The sequence below is a fragment of the Sorex fumeus genome, unplaced genomic scaffold (genome assembly GCF_029834395.1).
Source record: "Sorex fumeus unplaced genomic scaffold, SorFum_2.1 ptg000003l, whole genome shotgun sequence".
Taxonomy (NCBI): Eukaryota; Metazoa; Chordata; class Mammalia; order Eulipotyphla; family Soricidae; genus Sorex; species Sorex fumeus.
In genome coordinates this window covers 6,802,396-6,816,015 of record NW_026606060.1, presented here as the reverse complement: position 1 = coordinate 6,816,015, position 13,620 = coordinate 6,802,396, and the positions used below count along the sequence as shown (strand labels likewise).

Genomic DNA, 13,620 nt, shown 5'->3' with positions numbered 1-13,620 from the left:
GTGCTGGTGTTTGTTTTTTGTTTTGAGTCACCCAGCAGTGCTCAGGGTTCACTCCTGGCTCTGCAGTCAGAAACCACTCCTGATGGGTCTTGGGGGACCATATGAGATGCTGGGAATAGAACCTGGGTTGGCCACATGCAAAGCAAGCACCCTACTGGCTGAGCTATGGCACAAGCCCTAATACTGAGCGTTGATTAGCTACTTCCTAACCACCACCCTCACCTCTCATAAGTTCCAGCTTATACCATCTAGAAAGGTTAGTCTCAATAGAGGAAAACGCATTTTTAAATCAATATAGGCAGTAACAAAGCATTTATCTTGACAGCATATTGTAATTACTGGCTGAATAAGAGAAAGCTCTTTTTTATTTTGACTTTTGGGCCACGACTAGGGCTGGAGTGATAGCACAGCGGTAGGGCGTTTGCCTTGCGTGCAGCCAGCCCAGCCGAGCCGGGTTCGATTCCTCTGCCCCTCTCGGAGAGCCTGGCAAGCTACTGAGAGTATTCAATATGCCAAACACAGTAACAAGAAGCCTCACAATGGAGACGTTACTGGGCCCGCTCGAGCAAATTAATGAACAATGGGAGGACAGTGTTTGTTTGTTTGGGCCACGACCAAAAGTTGGGGGTTCCTGCCAGCTTAGCGCTCAGCAGGATATTTCCCTGGTGCTGGGAGGAGGCTCAGGTTTAGTGTGAAATTGAACCTGGGCCTCCTGAATGCCAGGTTTGAATTCAACCTCATTTGAACTGTCTGCCTTGAAAATCCTTATTTAAAAACATGTTTTTTGTTTGTTTGTAGATGCTCAGGGCTTACTCCTGGCCCTGCACTCAGGCGGTGCTTGGAGGAACATATGTGATACCAGTGATTGAACTTAGTTCAGTTGCATTCAAGGCAAGCACCTACCCGCTATACTATCAATTCAGCCCAAGTCGTGTTTTTATTTATTTTTGTCTTTTGGACCACACCCATCAGTGCTCAGGTTACTCCTACTTGGCTCTGCGCTTAGGTATTATTCCTGGAGGTGCTCGGTGGCAGAGATCGAACCCAGGTGGGCCACGTGCAAGGTAAGCACCCTAGCCACTGCCCAAGTTCTGTCTCTTTAATAGGGTGAGGAATCCACCCCAGCCCTCCCACAGGCTCCTGACTACCTTACATTCGGCTACTTATTTTTTTCCTCAGAGTCAGCAACTGGGATGATGCAATCCAAGAGGTTAAAGTCAACAAAGAAGAATGATAGAACAACTCTGAGGGCAAGGCAAACTTCAACTTGCATGTTGTTAAACCTTTCTTGCAGTTTTCTTTTTTAAAAAAAATTTTATATTAAAAATTATTTTGTGTTTTTTATTTTTTTAATTTTCTATTTTAAAAAATAATGTAGGAGTACTGCTATTATTCAGCCATTAATTAAGCTCTTGCAGGTTTTCTTCTTCTTTTTTTTTTTTTTGCTTTTTGGATCACACTCAGCGATGCACAGGGGTTACTCCTGGCTCTGCACTCAAGAATTACTCCTGGTGGTGCTTAGGGGACCATATGGGATGCTGGGAATTGAACCCGGGTTGGCCGAGTGCAAGGCAAACGCCCGCTGTGTTATTGATTCAGTCCAACTCTTGCAGATTTTTAATCTGTAACTTGGACCAAGGGAAAGGACGGGACAGGGTGAAATTGGCAGTCTCTCCAATGTGCTTCCAGAGGAACGCTCTGATCTGGGGCCTGGCCCCCGTCCTCACCATTCTGGTTTACGGGCTTAGCCTGGGCTGGAGGCGCCTGCAGAAGCCCCCCTGGGGTCTTCATCTCTGTCCCACAGACCTGACTGGGAAGACAGCAGTGGTGACCGGGGCCAACAGTGGTGAGTCCTCCCCTCCCGTTGCTCCTTCACTGCCTAGTGTTTCCCCCGGGGAAGTGGACTTCCAGCGGCCCGCGTGCTGCTCGCCTTGTCCGCCCGCTGGCCCCTCACTGGCCCCAGATCCGCATGCCCCGTCCCCCCACAGGCATCGGTAAGGCCGTGGCCCAGGAGCTGGCCCTCCGTGGGGCCTGCGTGATCCTCGCCTGCCGGAACCCCGAGAGCGGACGACGGGCTCAGATGGAGATCCAAGCGGCCACCAAGGGGAAGGGGCGCCTCCTGCTTGGCGACGTGGATCTGAGCTCCATGGCCTCGGTCAGGAGCTTTGCCAGCTGGCTCCAGCGGGAGCACCCCGAGATACACCTGCTGGTGAACAACGCGGCCGTCTGTGGTAGGACTCGGCTCACCTGCCTGCAAACACGCTCCCGGCAGGGCTTCCCACCAGGCTGTCCTCAGACTTATCTTCCCGCAACGGACGCTGTCCTCCTGCTCCCACTCATTGGTCAACAGCGCCCGTGGTGCTGGAGATAGGACAGTGGGGAAAGCGATTCCTGCTTGTTGCCCGCCCCGGGTCCCTAAGCACCGCCTGGGGGCGCTCCTGGGCAGCACAGGGTGGGCCTCCCCACCGCAAAAGCACAAACACAGCTCCAAAAGCTCACCTGAAGTTAGAACCTCCAGCTTCATTGTCACCATTTTTGCACAAACATGCTATTGTGGCATTTCAAGGGAACCCTAGTATATCTCCTCCCCCGCCCCCCACAAACCTTGTCTCCCAGAGGAAAGTCCTTCCATCACTCCTACCTGCATTCTCATCTTCTCCCAGGATTACCCACGATTCTCACCCCAGAGGGTTTTGATGTCACCTTTGCCACAAATTATATTGGACCCTTTCTGCTCACGAATCTTCTCCAAGGTAAGGCTGGTAAGGCCCCCAAACATAAGCAAACAAAAAAAAACAAAGAGAGTTTAACTTGTTTTTTTTTTCTTCCTCAAGAATAGAGATACTTGGGGGTATGGTGCCGCCAGCAGGTCAATCTGGTACCTGTGAGGCGAGTGCATCAGCAGCCTGATGGCACCTTCAGACTTCCAGATACTCCCAAATTGCTGCTGTGCCTTTGGCCAGACCCCAAAAACTTGGGGCAAAATTTACCAAGAAAGTAAACAGCCAAAAGTTAGGTATGTGGGAGACACATCCACAAACCACCTCCAGCTCAGCTATATAATTGGAGGCATGGCCTCTCTGGTTCCTAATTGAACTGCTTAATGACCGTGATCCCAGAGACTCAGAAACAAATCTTGAAACCCAGCGGCTTTTGGCAGAAATGCGTCCGGTCCCTGTAGTAGGTTACCGGTGCTGGGCCAATCCAGGTGGGAATAGGTTTCATGCCTTGGGCTGTTCCTCCTGGTGGCTTGGTGGCCGCCATCCGTCTGAGGCAACTGGATAGTCACATTTGGGCCCGCAGTGACGAGACACATTGGGCCTCAGGGGTGGGGGTGGATCTGGTCCTGTCCTCCCTACCCCAAGGAGACCCCAAATCATCAACCACGAATGGCTCTCTGGCTTCCGATCAAGCTCCTTAATGACCATGATCCCAGAAACTCAGAAACAAATCTTGAAACCCAGTGGATTTTGGCAGAAATGTGTCTGGACCCCACAGTACGTTACTGTCGCCGGGCCACCCCATGGGGGAAAGGATGTTTGTTACTCCACCTGCTCCCCCTTGGCGGCTTGGTGGCTGTCATCCTCCAGAGGCCATTGGATAGTCAGGCTTTGGCCCACAGTGATGAAACTTTTTGGGCCTCATGGGATGGGGGGTGGAGCTGGTCCTGTCCTCCCTGTCCCAACGAGACCCCAAGTCATCGCCCACGAATGGCCTCTCTGGTTCCTGATCAAGCTGCTTAACGACCATGATCCCAGAGACTCAGAAACAAATCTCAAAACCCAGTGGATTTTGGCAGAAATGTGTCTGGACCCCACAGTACGTTACTGTCGCCGGGCCACCCCATGGGGGAAAGGATGTTTGTTACTCCACCTGCTCCCCCTTGGCGGCTTGGTGGCTGTCATCCTCCAGAGGCCATTGGATAGTCAGGCTTTGGCCCACAGTGATGAAACTTTTTGGGCCTCATGGGATGGGGGGTGGAGCTGGTCCTGTCCTCCCTGTCCCAACGAGACCCCAAGTCATCGCCCACGAATGGCCTCTCTGGTTCCTGATCAAGCTGCTTAACGACCATGATCCCAGAGACTCAGAAACAAATCTCAAAACCCAGTGGCTTTTGGCAGAAATGTGTCTGGATCCCGCAGTAGGTTACTGTCGCTGGGCCACCCCAGGGGGGAAAGGTTACTGTCCCTCCACCTGCTCCCCCTTGGTGTCTCAGTGGCCACGATCCTCCAGAGGCCATTGGACAGTCAGACTTGGGCCCGCAGTGATGAGACATTTTGGGCCTCACGGGATGGGGGTGGAGCCGGTTCTGTCCTCCCCACCCCAACGAGACCCCAAGTCATCGCCCATGAACGGCTTTTTTGGCTCCTGATCAAACTGCTTAATGCCCACGATCCCAGAGACTCAGGAGTAAATCTCAGGACCCAGAAGGTTTTGGCAGAAATCCTTTCAGATTTAAGTTTGTATTGCTTGTTATGAATAATCCACTAAACATGATCCAAAAAAATTTCTTTAGAGGAAAGTGTGTGAAGATTGTTGTATTACACCCTGGAACTGCTAAGACTTTGTCTTGGTACACCAATGGCATGAGATGTCATGGCCTCATGACCCAGGAATTCTAAAATTTTAAATATGATTATACAGCTGAGGTTAATTTTTTTTTAACTGGATGGTGACTTTGAGGTCCGGAGGCATCTCTGCTACATGTTGCTCTCTCTCTCTCTCTCTCTCTCTCTCTCTCTCTCTCTCTCTCTCTCTTGTATTTCATTGATTTTATTTTTTTATTATTATTTTTTAAAATTTTTATTAGTGAAACACCATGGGGTACAGTTGTAGACTTACACATTTTTGTGCTTGGGTTTCAGTTATACAATGGTGGCTCTCTTGTTGTTCTCTTTCGAGAGATTTACTTCTCAGTCTCTGGATTGATCACTTGATCACTTGACTTCCCGTTAATCGTTGATTTGCTCGAGCGGGCACCAGTAACGTCTCCATTTGTCCCTGTCGCGTGCTAGTGTAGCCCAATGGCATCTGTTCACTCTAGGAACACGAAGAGCCTCAAACCGATCGTTCATGATCTTGATGAAGAAGTCTGACCATCTGGTAGGTGGGCGGCCATGTGGTCTTTTGACATCCCGTGGAATCCAGTCGGTAACGGCTCTAGTCCAGCGGTCATCTCTAAATCTCATTACGTGACCAGCCCATCTGATTTTTGACACCTTGGCAAACGAGACAGCGTCCCTGATTCTTGATTTTCGGCGGAGGTCGAAACTTCGGATTCTTTCTCTCATTTGAGTGAATCGTGATATTCCAAGCATAGCTCTTTCAATTCCTCTTTGGGAGACCATAATAGCGTTCTCATCCTGTTTGCATAGGGCCCAGGTCTCTGAGGCGTATGTTAATGCAGGAGGAACAGTGGAATCAAAGAGATGTGCCCGGAGCCAGAGGTTCTTCGTCCTCTTAGCTATTTCTTCGACGCTCTTGAAGGTGTTCCAAGCCGCTCTCTTCCTCCTGTGCAATTCAAGTGCCAGGTCATTCGTCATGTTGACTTCTCGACCTAGGTACACATAACTGTTGCATTCAGAGATGGTCATTCCATTGAGAGCGAATGGGGCATCAGGAACGAGGCTGTTTCTCATAAACATTGTCTTCGTAAGATTCAGCTGTAGTCTGACCTTTCCACACTCATGGTAGAAGTAGGCCAGCATTTGTGCCGCTTTGCTGATGTTTGGTCTTATTAGAACGATGTCATCAGCAAAGCGGAGGTGGTGTGGTTGCCGACCATCTATCTTCACTCCAATTCCTTCCCATTCCAGTCGTCGCATGATGTTCTTGAGGGGGTACTGAAGATTTTTGGTGAAATGGTATCACCCTGGCGAACCCCTCTCTTGACATCAACAATCACTTCCTTGTAGAATGGTGAGATCCTGGTAGTGAATCCGTAATACAGCTCACGGAGGATCCTGATGTATTGAGTTTGAATGCCCTGTTTGGCTAGGGCTTCAATGACCGCTTCCGTCTCAACAGAATCAAAGGCCTTCTTTAAATCAATGAACGTTAGACAGAGTGGCATCTTGAACTCCCGAGAAATCTCAATGAGCTTGGTTATCCAGTCTCTGGATTATGGTCATTAATTCGCCTAGATGGCGCCAGAGGCAGTTTGCGGGCGTGAAGCCAACCTACTGGAAGCACAGGGAGATGGATGGTGGGTGATTGCCCCTTCCCGAATCTGAGCCTGTAGATTTCGGTCACAAGTTACACACACCTGGGTTTTTCAGCAGATTCACTCATGGATGAGACTCGACTGAGCCTCTTGTCCTTTTCTTTCTGACTGGCTTCACTCACCATGATATCCTCTAGTTCCATCCATGTCATGGCAAATGGCTTGATTTTGTCCTTTCTCAGAGCTGCAGAGTATCCTATTGTGCATATAAACCACAACTCCATAACTATAGTTCATTCACAATTTCTTGATTCCAACTTCATTCATTGGTAGTCAGAGGTGGGGGAGTCGAAAGAAGGGGTATGGGGGTCCTTTGGGGAGGAATTATGAACACGGGAAACTATCATTAAGAATATTGTAAACCATAGGGGCTGGAGCAATAGCACAGCGGGTAGGGTGTTTGCCTGGCATGCGGCCAACCTGGGTTCAATTCCCAGCATCCCATATGGTCCCCTGAGCACTGCTAGGGGTGATTTCTGAGTGCAGAGCCAGGAGTAACCTCTGTGCATCGCTGGGTGTGACCCAAAAAGCAAAAAAAAAAAAAAAGAATATTGTAAACCATAGAACCTCAATCAAGAAAAAAAAATTAGGATCTGGAGAGATAGTACAGGGGGTAAGACACTTGCATGGCAATCAACTGACCTGGGTTCAATCCTTGGCACCCCATATGCTCCCTTAACACTGCTATGAGTACTTCCTGAGTGCAGAGCCAGGAGTAACCCCTGAGTATCGCTGGGTGTGGCCAAACAAACAAACTAACCCACAAACAAATAAAGCACACACACCAAATTTAAAACAACCAAAACAAACCAACACCAAGGTCCCCTGGTGCCTGGGCCAGGGGCTACTGCGTGTCCTCTGAGAGGGCTGACTGGGAAGGGGCCTGGGGTCACCACAGGCTGTGACTTGAAGGCATTGTCCTCTTCCGCAGGGCTTTTGCAGCAGGCAGGCACAGCACGAGTGGTTAACCTGTCTTCCTTTATGCATGTGCACGGCTACATTGATGAGGACCACATGATGGGCACCGGAAGGCCTTTGGGCTTCAACCAGAACTACTATTCCACCAAACTGATGCTCATCTTGTTCACCCGGGAGCTTGCCCAGCGGCTTCAAGGGACCGGTAGGTGCCCCCAATGCTCCAACCCCTCTAGCCATAAAATCCTTGGCACCCTCCATCCTCCTAAGTCAGCAACTGGTCATCTAAGCCCCCCAACTCTTTCTCAGTTCCATCTTGAGACCATTATTTCACACATATCACTCTTTTAGTAGTTTTAAATCTAATTTAATTAGTTTTAGGTTTTTGTGTCATATCTGGCGCTGCTCAGGGCTTACTCCTGGCTCTGCATTCAGAGATCACTCCCTGTGAGGTAAGGTAGAGGGGAGCATATGAGGTCTTGGGAACTGAACTCGGGTTGGCTGCATGCAAGGCAAGGGCTCTACCCACTGTATTATCTCTTCAGCCCAGTCTTTTATTTTTAATTGGATTTACTATTTCATGTGTGTATCTGTGTGGTTTTGGGCCACACCCAGCAGTGCTCAGGGGTTACTCCCACCTCTGTGCTCAGGGGACTCTTTGCTGCTGAGAAACTCGGCAGGGTCTCCAGCATGCAAGTCCTGCATCTAGCCCTCTGAGCCATTTGCCCTCTCAACTCTCAGCCCTCTGAACTATGTCTTCAGCCCTCTCCCAGGATTTTGTTTGTTTTTGCTTTTTTTTGGCTTTTTGGGTCACACCCAGCAATGCTCAGGAATGACTTCTGGAAGAGCTCAGGGGACCATAAGGGATGCCAGGGATCGAACCCAGGTTGACTGCGTGCAAGGCAAATGCCCTCTCCACTGTGCTTATCACTTCGGCCCCAGTATTTTGTTTTTTATGTTTTAATTTTCTTAAATTTATTTTAAAACAATGTAGACAAAAGCCACAACTTGATACAAGTCAAGGATTGAAATTGATAGATAACAAAGCTCCAGTATTAAAATCGATAGATATTTAAAAAATTAATTTTTTTAAATGTGAAAATTGTTATATCTGATCATGGGATTGTTATGTCCTTGTCTAAGATTTTATTAAGCTGCTTGTTGGTAGTTGAGCCTCCTGTATTATTATTTTTGTTTGTTGAGTTGAGTTGGTGTCTATGTTACTTTCCCATCTAATTTGTGTGATTCTACTGCAATTTCACTATTGAGGAATTAGGTGATGGCCTGGCCACGAGGCAGCACCAATGAGTTGACGAGGCATTGGCTGTGGGAGGTGGGCATTGCCGGGGCTTCCAGAAGTACAGGGGTGGAGGGGAGGCTGCCCAGACTCTGAGAATACCCCAGAGTTCTCAGCCAGGGCACCATTCCCCGTGTTTGTAGTAGTAGTAGCGTCTATCACGTTCCTCTTTTTTTTTTTTTTTCTATTTTTGCTTTTTGGGTCACATCTGGTGATGCTCAGAGGTTACTCCTGGCTCTACACTCAGGAATTACTTCTGGCGGTGCTTGGGGGACCATATGGGATGCTGGGGATCGAACCCGGGTCGGCCGCATGCAAAGCAAACGCTATACTATCGCTCTGGCCCCCACATTCCTCTCACCATCCAGACAACACTTTAAAACAACTTTAAAAAAAGTATTAAAATGTTTCATTTACAAAAGAATTATGATTCTCTACTACAACTCTCACCTTACCAACAATCTCAGTAGAATTTAGAATAAAATAATATCGAAAGAAACAATATACATGTGATGAAGCACAATAAAGTCTTCACTTTTATCATTTTCTCATGTAGAAGATTTTGATGTATTTTTTTAAAAATAATTTATTTATTTATTGAATCACTGTGGGAAAAGTTACAAAGCTTTCAGGTTTAGGTCTCGGTCATGCAAATATCAAACACATTTCCCTTTACCAATACTTATTTTTCACCATGAAGAACCCCAATAACCACCCCCCCAATGCCTGTGAGGCAGATGAATTCTAGTTCACACTCAATCTACTTTGACTAGATTCATTGTTTCGATAAAAGATGCACCATTATTATTTGATGTATTTTTGAAACATTGGCAGTTTTTCCCCTCAGAGAGCCCGGCAAGCTACCGAGAATATCCCCCCACCCCCCCAGGCCCCCCTCCCCCCCGCACAGAAGAGCTTGGCAAGCTATCTGTGACGTATTCGATATGCCCAAAACAGTAGCAATAATGGGCCTCATTCCCCTGACCCTGAAAGAGCCCCCAGTGTGGCAGTGTTGGGAAGACCGAGTAAGGAAAGGCTGCTGAAACCTCAGGCTCTTTGTGTTCCTGGAGCGAGCAGACACCACTGGGCTACACTAGCATGCAACAGGGATGAATGGAGATGTTACCGGTGCCCGCTCGAGCAAATCGATGAACAACGGGATGGCAGTGGCAGTGATTTGAAATGTTAAAATATTTCCCCCCATAAACCTGTGTCTTAGTGTAGCTGACACTCTCAAATCTTCTGTTTCTTGTTACTGACGCAGAGGCCATAGTCCCTGTCCCTTAAGGAGCAGTTGCTGTTCCCCAGGCACCGCCTCCGACCCTCCGCTCACCTGGTCAGATCCCCACGCTCCCCTCTCTGTCCTCTGCACAGGTGTGACTGTGAACTCGGTGGATCCGGGTGTGGTCTACACGGGAATCATGAAGACTTTCCCCTGGTATTACCGCGTTGGCTTCTGGCTTTTAAGCTTCTTCTTGAAGGTGGGTAGGGGAGATGCTGACTCGGCTGCTTCTCTGTGTCCCCTGCCTGGGGTGACTTCTACCCACCTTGGCTGCAGCCACTCCCACCCGCCCCCCTCCCTGCACCCCCCCCCCCCCCCAAACACTGATGTCTCTACAGGATATCAAACAATCAGCAGTCCCCGTCCTCTACCTGTGCTTAGCAAAGGAACTGGATGGCATTTCTGGAAGATACTTCAGCAATTCTTGCGTGATTACTCTTCCCTCTGAAATTGCTCTGGACCGCCAGGTGGGTCAAAGACTCTGGCAGAGCACAGCCCGACTCACCAACCTGGACCAGACGGATTGACCTCTGGTGGCTGCTGTCTGCCCTCGCCCCCCCTCCCTGCATGCCTCCTTGGACGGATGACCTCGTCTGGCTGAAGGGCTCTTTTCCCTCTTCCTTCTGCTCAGTAGCATGAAAGCGCAGAGAAGCCAGAACCTGGGCTATACTCTTCAGTGGAAGTAGAAATTAGAATCTCTTAGAAGCTCAAAGTGGCGGGCGGTGGGGAGGGGAGTCAAACTCTTTCAGGCAGGCTGAAAGGAGGGTTTCAAGGACGGTGACCAGCAAAAGGGCAACACTCACACCCGAGCCTCTTGGTAGCTGGACTTGGACTTCTTGACATTGGAGGTCATACCACACAGTGCCTTCTGGATGAAAGCCTCTGCCAGCTTCTGCTAAGACATCACCCCAGCTGGGACAGTGCAGATAATCCATCCTTCTGTCCTTGCTGGAAGGACATGAATCCCTCACATGTGCACCATGTTCTTTGCCCCAAGCCACATCCCTGGTTCCTATTCTAGCTTTCTGTCAACCTCTTGCTCCTGGGTGATGAGCCAAGAAATAAGACGAGCAAAATTCTGAGTGTGAACTCTTTTCTTTCTTGTCTGAGCTCTTTTTTTTTCTTTTATTGAATCACCGTGAGATATTTATTTATATTTTATTTAAACAAGCTTTCATGTTTGAGTTACACTCACACAATGATCAAACACCCATCCCTCCACCAGTGCACGCTCCCCACCACCAATATCCCCAGTATACCCCCACTTTCCCACCCCCCCCCCCGCCTGCATGGCGGACAATACTCTCTCTCTCTCTACTTTTGGGCATTATGGCTTGCAATACAGATACTGAGAGGTTATTATGCTTGCTCCTTTCTCTACTTTCAGCACACATATCCCATCCCGACCAATTCCTCTAAGCATCATTTTCTTAGTGATCCCTTCTCTATTTCCAGCTGCCTTCCCCACCCCACCCCCACCCCACCGCTCATGAGGCAGGCTTCCAGCTATGGAACAATCTTCCTGGCCCTTGTATCTATTGTCCTTGGGTGTCAGTCTCATGTTATGCTACTTTATACTCCACAAATGAGTGCAGTCCTTCTATGTCTGTTCCTCTCTTTATGACTCATTTAACTTAGCATGATACTCTCCATATCTATCTACTTATAAACTTTACTTATAAACAAATTTCATAAATTCACCTCTCCTAACAGCTGCATAGTATTCCATTGTGCAGATGTACCAACTTTTTTTTTTTTTTAACCAATCGTCTGTTCTTGGGCACTTGGGTTGTTTCCAGGTTTTGGCTATTGTGAGCAGTGCTGCAATGAACATATAGGGGCAGAGGTCATTTCTACTGTGCTTTTTTTGCATCCTCAGATTATATTCCTAGAAGTGGTATTGCGGCATCATATGGAAGCTCAATTTCTAGTTTCTGAAGGACTGACCATATTGTTTTCCATAAAGGCTGGACCAGTCAGCATTCCCACCAACAGTGAAAGAGCATCCCTTTTACTCTGGGCTCTTTGTTTAGGTACATAACGTTTGTCATCAGGCTGGAGAGATAGTACAATGGTTAAGGCACTTGTCTTGTATGAGGCTGATCCCTGTTCAAACCCTCTGTACCACGGAAAGTCTCCTGAGCACTACCAGGGATCACTCCTGAGCAGAGAGCCAGGAATAAATAGCCCTTGAATACTACCGGGGATGACCCAAAATTCAAAAAGAAAAAAAATTAGGTAGGGCTCAAATCACACACACACACACACACACACATACACTTCATATGTATATATATATTTTTGCTTTTTGAGTCACACCCAGTGATGTTGGGCTGGAGTGATAGCACAGAGGGTAGGGCGTTTGCCTTGCACGCAGCCAACATGGCCGACCCGAGTTCGATTCCTCCACCCCTCTCGGAGAGCCCGGCAAGCTACCGAGAGTATCTCGCCCGCACGGCAGAGCCTGGTAAGTTCCCCGTGACGTATTCGATATGCCAGACACAGTAACAACAAAGTCTCCAATGGAGACGTTACTGGGCCCGCTCGAGCAAATCGATCAACAATGGAGGACCGTGACCGTGACCATGACCGGTGATGTTTATGTGTTACTCCTGGCTCTGCACTCAGGAATCGCTCCTGGCGGTGCTTGGGAAACTGTATGGGATGCTGGAGATTGAACCCGGTCGCATGCAAGGCAAACACCCTACCCTCAGTACTATCATACCAGTTCCACATCTCATATTTTATTAACACCTATTTGACTGAACTGATTTATTTGTTACTGAGTTTTCCTAACCACGAAATCATGTCACCACAAACCTACTTCATTTTTTAAAACATGTTCACAACATTTTGAGTAATTTTATTCATAAAAAACTTTCACAAGTTTTACTATACTTCATTCCAGGTATCTGATCTTTAATGCTGTTGGAAATGTTATTTAAAAATTTGTGGACAGGAGGCATGGCACTTGCTTTGGATGTGGCCAACGTGGGTTTGATCCCCATCTAGGTCCTCAGCACTGCCAGGAGTAATTTCTGAACGCAGAGCTAGGAGTAACCACTGAGTACTGCCAGGCATGGCTCTAAACCGTAACTAACTAAATAAAAACAGCCTCTAGCCCTGAGCTTTGTTTGAAGTTTCAGGTGTGTTTTCTAGCCTAGACCCACAGTCTGACCCACTGGTATGAATGAAAACCACCTTGTTCTCTCACCAGCACTTTGTGTCGGTCTGCTTGATTAAGTGAACTCCTGTTATAATGTTGAAGGCCAAAGTATCAGTAAGGATAGCAGTTTACAACTATCCTTTCCTTCTTTTCAACTATCACAGCTTCTTTTTCATTTTTTTTTATTTTACAAACTGGTTCACAATATTTGATTACACGTAATATTTAAACACCAATCCCATCACCATTATGCCTTCCCACCACCATATTTTGGGTGTTTCCATCCCAATCCTCAATCCCTGCCCAAAGCAGAACCAAAATAATATATAATATATCCCTCAAAGGTTGGTTGCCTCCTACTTCGAATCCCATCAAACGTGGTGTGGTACTCTTGGAGTATGAGTAGTGTGAAGTATGAATTGTTCAGGAAAAGGTTCACTCATGGGTAAGGCTTGGCTCGAGCATGTGGGCAGTGGCCATGAGCCTGGCAGCGGTTGGGTTCTGGAGGTTTTCGGCTGCTGGGGAGGGGTCTCACCTGCCCCCCCCCCCTCTGGGGTACCCCAAGTGAAACAACCTGGCACGGGTCACAGCTTCTTTTTTATTTTATTTTATTTTTTTATTTATTTTGCTTTTTGGGTCCACCTGGCGATTCACAGGGGTTACTCCTGGCTCTGCACTCAGGAATTACCCCTGGCGGTGCTCAGGGGACCATATGGGATGTTGGGAATCGAAACCGG

At 48.1% G+C, this 13,620-nt stretch overlaps 1 protein-coding gene across 1 annotated transcript; it reads left to right on the top strand.

Moving 5' to 3' along the window:
• The first annotated feature begins 1,438 nt into the window (after positions 1-1,438).
• Positions 1,439-10,792, top strand: LOC130024629 (retinol dehydrogenase 13-like). Its single transcript, XM_056115333.1, has 6 exons — positions 1,439-1,846; positions 1,989-2,231; positions 2,664-2,753; positions 7,155-7,343; positions 9,810-9,916; positions 10,056-10,792. Exons 1-6 carry the CDS (start codon positions 1,531-1,533, stop codon positions 10,242-10,244), a joined length of 1,134 nt encoding a protein of 377 aa, XP_055971308.1. The 5' UTR covers positions 1,439-1,530; the 3' UTR covers positions 10,245-10,792.
• The last annotated feature ends 2,828 nt before the right edge of the window (positions 10,793-13,620 follow it).